Below are 10177 nucleotides of genomic sequence, written 5' to 3'. Positions count from 1 at the left end.
GAGATGTATGAATTACAGGTGGTGGGTTCAGCTGACCAGCTGTATTTATGTATGTATGTATTTGGCTGCACACCGTAGAGATGTATGAATTACAGGTGGTGGGGTCAGCTGACCAGCTGTATTTATGTATGTATGTATGTATTTGGCTGCACACCGTAGAGATGTATGAATTACAGGTGGTGGGTTCAGCTGACCAGCTGTATTTTATGGCTGATAATTGCTACCCCAGATTAAACCAAATCCACAACCTGTGAGAAACATTTAATCTGCATAAACACATTCTAAAATGTGTTTTTATTATCATAAGTCTGTCTCCCTACTTCCTGTATCTAAGTTGTGTTGAATGAAAGATGAATCCATGATCTACAGTTATTGTTGAGTTAGAACAGACAACTCAAAAGGTGGGTTATCTTAGTTTTCGATAACATCTCTGGTGGAGTAGTCTTACCGTCCTGGAAGACCCGTTCCACATTGAGGCCGTAGGTGGCACACGTCTCATAGTAGGTGCAGCGCTTCAGGTCATTGGACAGCTTGCGTGCTCGCGTGTCATCGATGACCCGGGGATTGGCTGAGCTGATAGCATCTACAATCACAGAAATAGTCAATCATGTGGCGCCCTCTAGTGCTGATAGAAAGGAAGTGCATGTTTTATTGCAGTAATTACAAACAGGCGTTAGGTGGCAGTGACACTCCAAGGAAGGGGTTTCACACAGCTGGAGAAAAGATGCAAGAACATGTATAGAACTATGTGTGTGTGTCTCTGCGTGCCAGTGTGTGTGTGTGTGTGTGTGTCTCTGCGTACCAGTGTGTGTGTGTCTCTGCATGCCAGTGTGTGTGTGTGTGTGTGTGTGTGTCTCTGCGTGCCAGTGTGTGTGTGTCTCTGCATGCCAGTGTGTGTGTGTGCCAGTGTGCGTGTGTCTCTGCGTGCCAGTGTGTGTGTCTCACCTTGCGTCCCCACCAACACCAGAGGTACCTCAGCAGTGTTTCGGTAGTTAGCCATGCGGCTGTAGTAATGGTAGACTGTCTGGAAACTGATCTCATCCTCCAGACTGAACACAAATATCACTGCATCCACCCACAGGGCAAACTGGAGAGAGACAGAGGAAGAGAGAACAGAATGATGTGAGAAAGGGGAGGGAGAGAACAGAATGATGTGAGAAAGGGGAGGGAGAGAACAGAATGATGTGAGAAAGGGGAGGGAGAGAACAGAATGATGTGAGAAAGGGGAGGGAGAGAACAGAATGATGTGAGAAAGGGGAGGGAGAGAACAGAATGATGTGAGAAAGGGGAGGGAGAGAACAGAATGATGTGAGAAAGGGGAGGGAGAGAACAGAATGATGTGAGAAAGGGGAGGGAGAGAACAGAATGATGTGAGAAAGAGGAGAGAACAGAATGATGTGAGAAAGAGGAGAGAACAGAATGATGTGAGAAAGAGGAGAGAACAGAATGATGTGAGAAAGAGGAGAGAACAGAATGATGTGAGAAAGAGGAGAGAACAGAATGATGTGAGAAAGAGGAGAGAACAGAATGATGTGAGAAAGAGGAGAGAACAGAATGATGTGAGAAAGAGGAGAGAACAGAATGATGTGAGAAAGATGATAACAGAATGATGTGAGAAAGAGGAGAACAGAATGATGTGAGAAAGAGGAGAGAACAGAATGATGTGAGAAAGAGGAGAGAACAGAATGATGTGAGAAAGAGGAGAGAACAGAATGATGTGAGAAAGAGGAGAGAACAGAATGATGTGAGAAAGAGGAGAGAACAGAATGATGTGAGAAAGAGGAGAGAACAGAATGATGTGAGAAAGAGGAGAGAACAGAATGATGTGAGAAAGGAGAGAACAGAATGATGTGAGAAAGATGAGAGAACAGAATGATGTGAGAAAGAGGAGAGAACAGAATGATGTGAGAAAGGAGAGAACAGAATGATGTGAGAAAGATGAGAGAACAGAATGATGTGAGAAAGAGGAGAGAACAGAATGATGTGAGAAAGAGGAGAGAACAGAATGATGTGAGAAAGAGGAGAGAACAGAATGATGTGAGAAAGAGACAAGGACAGTAATGTTAAAGCAAGAATCATTAGTTGCTACATCTATTTTTGGACTTCTAAATTAATGATATATATATATGTGTGTGTGTGTGTGTGTGTGTGTGTGTGTGTGTGTGTGTGTGTGTGTGTGTGTGTGTGTGTGTGTGTATGTATGTATGTATGTATATATATATCACACATACACCCATTAATTCTTGAAGAATATAACTTGCCTCATGAGCTTAGTTCAACAGTCGTAGCCCATCAGAAACCTAAATACTAGCTTGTTTCACGGTCTATGAAGTTGAGTGATAACATTCTCCAGCTCCGCCCCTCAGCGTTTTACCAAAACAGGGGCTACGCTTTGATAGTGTTTCCAATAAGGATTGTAGTTTTAACTGGGGTTAGTAGTTCAGACTGCATGTGTGGTGAGGGCCCTCGGAGTGTGGCGTCAGGAAAATAACCTCACACTCAACGTCAACAAAACAAAGGAGATGATCGTGGACTTCAGGAAACAGCAGAGGGAGCAGCCCCCTATCCACATCGACGGGACAGTAGTAGTGGTAGAAAGTTTTAATTTCCTCTGCATCACGGACAAACTGAATTGGCCCACCCACACAGACAGCATTGTGAAGAAGGCGCAGCAGCGCCTCTTCAACCTCAGGAGGCTGAAGAAATTCAGCTTGTCACCAAAAACACTCACAAACTTCTACAGATGCACAATCGAGAGCATCCTGTCGGGCTGTATCACCGCCTGGTACGGCAACTGCTCCGCCCACAACCGTAAGGCTCTCCAGAGGGTAGTGAGGTCTGCACAACGCATCACCGGGGGCAAACTACCTGCCCTCCAGGACACCTACACCACCCGATGTCACAGGAAGGCCATAAAGATCATCAAGGACATCAACCACCCGAGCCACTGCCTGTTCACCCCGCTATCATCCAGAAGGCGAGGTCAGTACAGGTGCATCAAAGCTGGGACCGAGAGACTGAAAAACAGCTTCTATCTCAAGGCCATCAGACTGTTAAACAGCCACCACTAACATTGAGTGGCTGCTGCCAACATGCTGACTCAACTCCAGCCACTTTAATAATGGAAATTGATGTAAAAAATGTATCACTAGCCACTTTAAACAATGCTACTTAATATAATGTTTACATACCCCACATTATTCATCTCATATGTATATGTATATACTGTACTCTATATCATCTACTGCATCTTTATGTAATACATGTATCACTAGCCACTTTAAACTATGCCACTTTGTTTACATACCCTACATTACCCATCTCATGTGTATATGTATATACTGTACTCTATATCATCTACTGCATCTTTATGTAATACATGGATCACTAGCCACTTTAAACTATGCCACTTAATATAATGTTTACATACCCCACATTACCCATCTCATGTGTATATGTATATACTGTACTCTATATCATCTACTGCATCTTTATGTAATACATGGATCACTAGCCACTTTAAACTATGCCACTTAATATACTGTTTACATACCCCACATTACCCATCTCATATGTATATACTGTACTCTATATCATCTACTGCATCTTGCCTATGCCGTTCTGTACCATCACTCATTCATATATATTTATGTACATATTCTTCATCCCTTTACACTTGTGTGTATAAGGTAGCAGTTGTGAAATTGTTAGGTTGTATTACTTGTTGGATATTACTGTCGGAACTAGAAGCACAAGCATTTCACTACACTCGCATTAACATCTGCTAACCATGTGCATGTGACCAATAACATTTTATTTGAATAAAACTAGTTCTGGATTAAAAAGGGTGATCAACAGAGAATGTCCATTAAAGTGAAGTTTTACTCTCGGACTACATCTGTTTACAGGCAACCCTGTACATGTTAATACAGCTGTAATACCAACCTGAGCCTCTGGGGGGCCCCCTTCATCTCTGATGAGCAGTAGGTTGCTCTGTCCGTCCACCACTATCTCCTTCTTAAAACGGCCCCCTGCAGGAACAACACATAGCATGAGAGAGAGGAGAGGGACTAACATGGAGACGGATCAAATACTACATGAGTAACCACAGTATAACTAAACTCACGTAGCTTTTAGTCCAATGTCACATTTCATCTGTTGATATCTCAGCAGGATAGCTATATAGAGTTAGAGCAGCGAGAGTGAATTCAACTAACTGTGATGATGTAATAAATGCGTAGTAAAAATGTTTTGATGAGGTAATGGTAGTGAGAAGGAGACATGATCAATGGAAAGACACACACACACACACTGAGGATGTCAGCCGTCTAGGACTAGATGGTGATAATGACTACCCACAGGAGAATGAGAGGAATGCTGCTGTACAGGTAAACCACACACAGAGATGACAGCGGTGTGTGTGTGTGTGTGTGTGTGTGTGTGTGTGTGTGTCCCAGCAGGTCATTCCTCAGAAAAACATGTTTCATCTGTGAGACCTGTTAGAATGATGTTCTCTCACAATATGACCTTCAACTCTTCTCTGGCCTAGATGCTCTGAGGCTGACCTATGAACCTTGGCCTCAGATGGAAAGGTCAGAGGGTATGGGCCGTGACCAAGGGGGGGAGTGGTAAGGTACTTAAGCAGCCTTGGGGAGCCATCCTAGGGGAGCCAGCCTAGGGGAGCCAGCCTAGGGGAGCCATCCTAGGGGAGCCATCCTATTGGAGTGTCATGTAGCGCTATGGTCCCCAACCAGGGGTACTAAGACCTCTGGGAGTAGTGTCATGTAGCACAGCATTACTGACATCTAACGATCTGCCTGCACTGGGGGGGGGGGGGGGGGGGGAGAGAGAGAGAGAGAGAGAGAGAGAGAGAGAGAGAGAGAGAGATGAAGAGAGAGGGAGAGAGATGAAGAGAGAGGGAGAGAGAGATGAAGAGAGAGGGAGAGAGAGATGAAGAGAGAGGGAGAGAGAGATGAAGAGAGAGGGAGAGAGAGATGAAGAGAGAGGGAGAGAGATGAAGAGAGAGGGAGAGAGATGAAGAGAGGGAGAGAGAGATGAAGAGAGGGAGAGAGAGATGAAGAGAGGGAGAGAGAGATGAAGAGAGGGAGAGAGAGATGAAGAGAGGGAGAGAGATGAAGAGAGAGGGAGACGAAAAGAGAGGGGGACGAAGAGAGAGGGGGACGAGAGGGAGAGAGATGGAGAGATGAAGGGAGAGGGAGATGAAGAGAGAGAGATGAAGAGAGAGGGAGATGGAGAGAGAGAGATGAAGAGAGAGGGAGATGAAGAGAGAGAGAGATGAAGAAAGAGAGAGAGAGATGAAGAGAGAGAGAGAGATGAAGAGAGAGAGAGATGAAGAGAGAGAGAGATGAAGAGAGAGAGAGATGAAGAAAGAGAGAGATGAAGAGAGAGAGAGATGAAGAAAGAGAGAGAGAGATGAAGAGAGAGAGAGAGATGAAGAGAGAGGGAGATGAAGAGAGAGAGAGATGAAGAGAGAGAGAGAGAGATGAAGAGAGAGAGAGAGAGATGAAGAGAGAGAGAGAGAGATGAAGAGAGAGAGAGAGATGAAGAGAGAGGGAGATGTAGAGAGATGAAGAGAGAGAGATGAAGAGGGGGAGATGTAGAGAGATAAGGGGGCCAGGCCCGGGACAGACTGAACACACTGTGCAGAATGTGTCGCACACTGAGACCTAACCTTGGAGTCAGACCCTGTCTGACTCCCTCGACCCACAGGGGGACAACAACACGGGGTTTTACTCCCTGGTTAAAGAGACTGACCATCAGTCTAGCACCCCGTAAAGTAGAAACACCAACACACTGTAGAGTGGCTGTCTCCTACAGCAAGACATTGCATCCCAAAGTTATAGGGAACTTAGTGTGCATGGCATGAAGAGCACTTTTACACACAAAAAATGTTTAAAAATAAAGTGATAAGCAACCTGTCAACTTCCACAGCGTTTAACTGTCAAAAATACCATCTAATACAGCTCAGGTCTTAAGTGTGTGAGCTGCTGCTAACCAGATCTGTGGTGTTTGGGGGTTGGAATGTGAGCCAGGCCAGGCAGGGAACCCATAATGACATGGTTAACTGGCTGTGTGTGTGTGTGTGTGTGTCAGGGGAACAGGAAGAGGCTAGGCCATGGGTCAGTCAGTCAGCCAGCACCACACAGCAGCAGCTTTCCCCAAAGTATTTTTCCAGCTCTTTTTCCAGCTGCGGGGTTCTGGAAGGAAGCCCACTCCAATCTGCTCAGGGGGGAGATTGGCGAAGGGCTGGGTGGGGCATGGGGGAGGAAAGAGGTGGCGGGGGCACAGTCCGGTTATAGACTGAAGCATGGTGGGTATTTAGAGCGCTCTGGCGAGGACCTCTTGAAGAGGGAGGGCCTCTCTGCTCTCCAAGCAGCTCCAAGTGGAGTCCATCCATGCAGGAAAAATAAGAAAATGTGTGGAAAATCCCTAATAATAAATATGCATATACACCAAAATACACACACCCTCATATTTGTATGCAGAGAAAATCCTCATTTTATATATATTTTACATTTATTTAAACTTTCTTTAACTAGGCAGGTCAGTGAAGAACAAATTCTTATTTTTAATGACAGCCTACAGGGGAACAGTGGGTTAACTGCCTTGTTCAGGGACAGAAAGACTGATTTTTACCTTGTTGCTAGATGGAATCCCCGAGCTGGCATTTCGGTTACTGGCCCAACACTCTAACCACTAGGTTACCTGCTGGTTACTAGTCCAACGCTCTAACCACTAGGTTACCTGCTGGTTACTAGTCCAACGCTCTAACCACTAGGCTACCTGCTGGTTACTAGTCCAACGCTCTAATCACTAGGCTACCTGCTGGTTACTAGTCCAACGCTCTAACCACTAGGCTACCTGCCGTCCCAACGCTCTAACCACTAGGCTACCTGCTGGTTAATGGCCCAATGCTCTAACCACTAGGCTACCTGCCGTCCCAACACTCTAACCACTAGGCTACCTGCTTGTTAATGGCCCAACGTTCTAACCACTAGGCTGGTTAATGGCCCAACGCACTAACCGCTAGGCTACCTGCTGGTTAATGGCCCAACGCTCTAACCACTAGGCTACCTGCCGTTCCAACACTCTATCCACTAGGCTACCTGCTGGTTACTAGTCCAACGCTCTAACCACTAGGCTACCTGCTGGTTACTAGTCCAACGCTCTAACCACTAGGCTACCTGCCGTCCCAACGCTCTAACCACTAGGCTACCTGCTTGTTAATGGCCCAACGTTCTAACCACTAGGCTGGTTAATGGCCCAACGCACTAACCACTAGGCTACCTGCCGTTCCAACACTCTATCCACTAGGCTACCTGCTGGTTACTAGTCCAACGCTCTAACCACTAGGCTACCTGCTGGTTACTAGTCCAACGCTCTAACCACTAGGCTACCTGCCGTCCCAACGCTCTAACCACTAGGCTACCTGCTTGTTAATGGCCCAACGTTCTAACCACTAGGCTGGTTAATGGCCCAACGCACTAACCACTAGGCTACCTGCTGGTTAATGGCCCAACTCTCTAACCACTAGGCTACCTGCCGTTCCAACACTCTAACCACTAGGCTACCTGCTGGTGCAGCTTTGTGGCTCTCTGCTGAGTCAGCTGCTCAGTGTGTGTGTAATGTGTGTGTGTGTGTGTGTGACAGAGAAGGGGTGAGTTGTGGCTCCACAAATGAAACAACAGACACAGTGACAGAGTGAAAAGGAGAGGTTTAGATACGTGAAGCTACAAGCTAAATGTTAGCACAGCAGCAACTTGATCAGCCTCAGGTTCATCATCTAGCTGCTCGCTTGACTGTCACACTAGATCGTCTAAGTGGGAAATACCTGGCTTGTGGCCATTCAGAGTAGCACTTTAGATACAGAATGCATTGTTGTGGTGATATCTGGAATGATTATGGGCAACCTGACCTATTATCAAGCTGCTACTGTGAAATGGTAAGACCCAAGAGCAGAGAGGAAAACATTCCACAAGGGCCACAGACAGAATGAGAGAAGAGGATAGTTACCTGCATCCACGTCAGCTAGTTACAAATGCAGACAAGAACAAAGAGAGGAAATAAAAGCAAATCCAAGGTGCAGGCAAGTTATATTCTCAGTTCAAATTAAACACACACAGAGACAGACAGACAGAGAGATAGAGACAGACAGACAGACTGACAGACAGACAGACAGACAGACAGACAGACAGACAGACAGACACCCTAGGTCAGAGAGTCTAGAGAGAAGACCAAGCATCCCAGGTTGAGTGTACAGCCTAGAGCTGTGAGAGGAGAGGGGGTAGGGAGAGTGCAGTGGGGTTATCACATAGAATGTCACAATCGCACATCACCTCTGGCCAGTCAGTGGGTGGTAGAAGAGCAGGTCTTTAAACAGATCCTAGTAGCTATAAGCACATCTGACGCTGTCTGATGTCACATGACCTACCATAACCTCACACACAACTATCCTGCATTATGCTATCTACATTGGGCCCTTACGTTGTGTTAACATGGCAGCCAGCACGTTGTGGTGACGTTGTGAGAACGTTGTGACAAGAGCCAGGTGTGTTTGGGTCGGTGTTCTATAACCTATCATAATGTGTCCATTCATACGCTGTGTGTCTGAGAGGACCTGAGAGAGACCACCACAGCAGTCAGTACTGGCTGCCATTCCCTCTGCAGACTCCAGTCTACACACTAAGAATAGGCCTGGTTGGCGGCTCTGTGTGGTTAGGTGGTTAGGTGGTTACTAGGTCGTGGGAGCAACTACAGCAGCCTACAACTCAATCAATTTCCAGGAGAATTGGGGACCGTCTTGGGAGCATCCATTTTTAGATAGGTGGTTAAGACAGCGCGTGTGATCAAGCAGGGATTTTCTATTTTTGTTGGGCCATTGGTCATGGAACAACTATATCAAAGAGACAGAGTTCTTTTGGGTGGAAACACTTCCTAGATGGGCGGCGGTGCCAAGAATTTGCCTGGATCAAAGACCGAAGGCTTGTCGTTTTAACTTCGCTGAAACACATTCTGCCTTCAAATGCTGGATTGTGTTTCTCTTGGCAGCTGACTGTTATAATCAAGAGGCAAAGAAGCGAAAAACACCCGTTGAGTTGTTGACATTTTTCTTTTTGGATATTCCCTAGCCTGCCACCGGCATGCACAGACTCAAGCCAGCAGCTATGAAGAGTGACTTTTTGGATATTCCCTAGCCTGCCACCGGCATGCACAGACTCAAGCCAGCAGCTATGAAGAGTGACTTTTTGGATATTCCCTAGCCTGCCACCGGCATGCACAGACTCAAGCCAGCAGCTATGAAGAGTGACTTTTTGGATATTCCCTAGCCTGCCACCGGCATGCACAGACTCAAGCCAGCAGCTATGAAGAGTGACTTTTTGGATATTCCCTAGCCTGCCACCGGCATGCACAGACTCAAGCCAGCAGCTATGAAGAGTGACTTTTTGGATATTCCCTAGCCTGCCACCGGCATGCACAGACTCAAGCCAGCAGCTATGAAGAGTGACTTTTTGGATATTCCCTAGCCTGCCACCGGCATGCACAGACTCAAGCCAGCAGCTATGAAGAGTGACTTTTTGGATATTCCCTAGCCTGCCACCGGCATGCACAGACTCAAGCCAGCAGCTATGAAGAGTGACTTTTTGGATATTCCCTAGCCTGCCACCGGCATGCACAGACTCAAGCCAGCAGCTATGAAGAGTGACTTTTTGGATATTCCCTAGCCTGCCACCGGCATGCACAGACTCAAGCCAGCAGCTATGAAGAGTGACTTTTTGGATATTCCCTAGCCTGCCACCGGCATGCACAGACTCAAGCCAGCAGCTATGAAGAGTGACTTTTTGGATATTCCCTAGTCTGCCACCGGCATGCACAGACTCAAGCCAGCAGCTATGAAGAGTGACTTTTTGGATATTCCCTAGTCTGCCACCGGCATGCACAGACTCAAGCCAGCAGCTATGAAGAGTGACTTTTTGGATATTCCCTAGCCTGCCACCGGCATGCACAGACTCAAGCCAGCAGCTATGAAGAGTGACTTTTTGGATATTCCCTAGTCTGCCACCGGCATGCACAGACTCAAGCCAGCAGCTATGAAGAGTGACTTTTTGGATATTCCCTAGTCTGCCACCGGCATGCAGACTCAAGCCAGCAGCTATGA

At 46.6% G+C, this 10177-nt stretch overlaps 1 protein-coding gene across 7 annotated transcripts in view; it reads right to left on the bottom strand.

The window, feature by feature from the left end:
• The window catches only part of LOC110527298 (arf-GAP with GTPase, ANK repeat and PH domain-containing protein 1), a 249244-nt gene that overhangs the window by 128182 nt on the left and 110885 nt on the right, over positions 1-10177 (bottom strand). For 4 of the 7 annotated variants that reach the window (XM_036982301.1, XM_036982298.1, XM_036982299.1 and 1 more), the window contains exons 4-7: positions 8035-8049; positions 3946-4031; positions 946-1087; positions 449-583 (exon numbers count right to left, since the gene is read on the bottom strand). In XM_036982301.1, coding sequence (XP_036838196.1) covers positions 449-583; positions 946-1087; positions 3946-4031; positions 8035-8049 — 378 coding nt within the window. The remainder of the gene's footprint in view (positions 1-448; positions 584-945; positions 1088-3945; positions 4032-8034; positions 8050-10177) is intronic. The other 3 variants (XM_036982303.1, XM_036982302.1, XM_036982300.1) reach the window with 1 other exon arrangement.

Source organism: Oncorhynchus mykiss, chromosome 7 (genome assembly GCF_013265735.2).
Source record: "Oncorhynchus mykiss isolate Arlee chromosome 7, USDA_OmykA_1.1, whole genome shotgun sequence".
NCBI lineage: Eukaryota > Metazoa > Chordata > Actinopteri > Salmoniformes > Salmonidae > Oncorhynchus > Oncorhynchus mykiss.
Note: the sequence above shows the minus strand (reverse complement) of the source record. Positions and strands in the feature narration are given on the sequence as shown.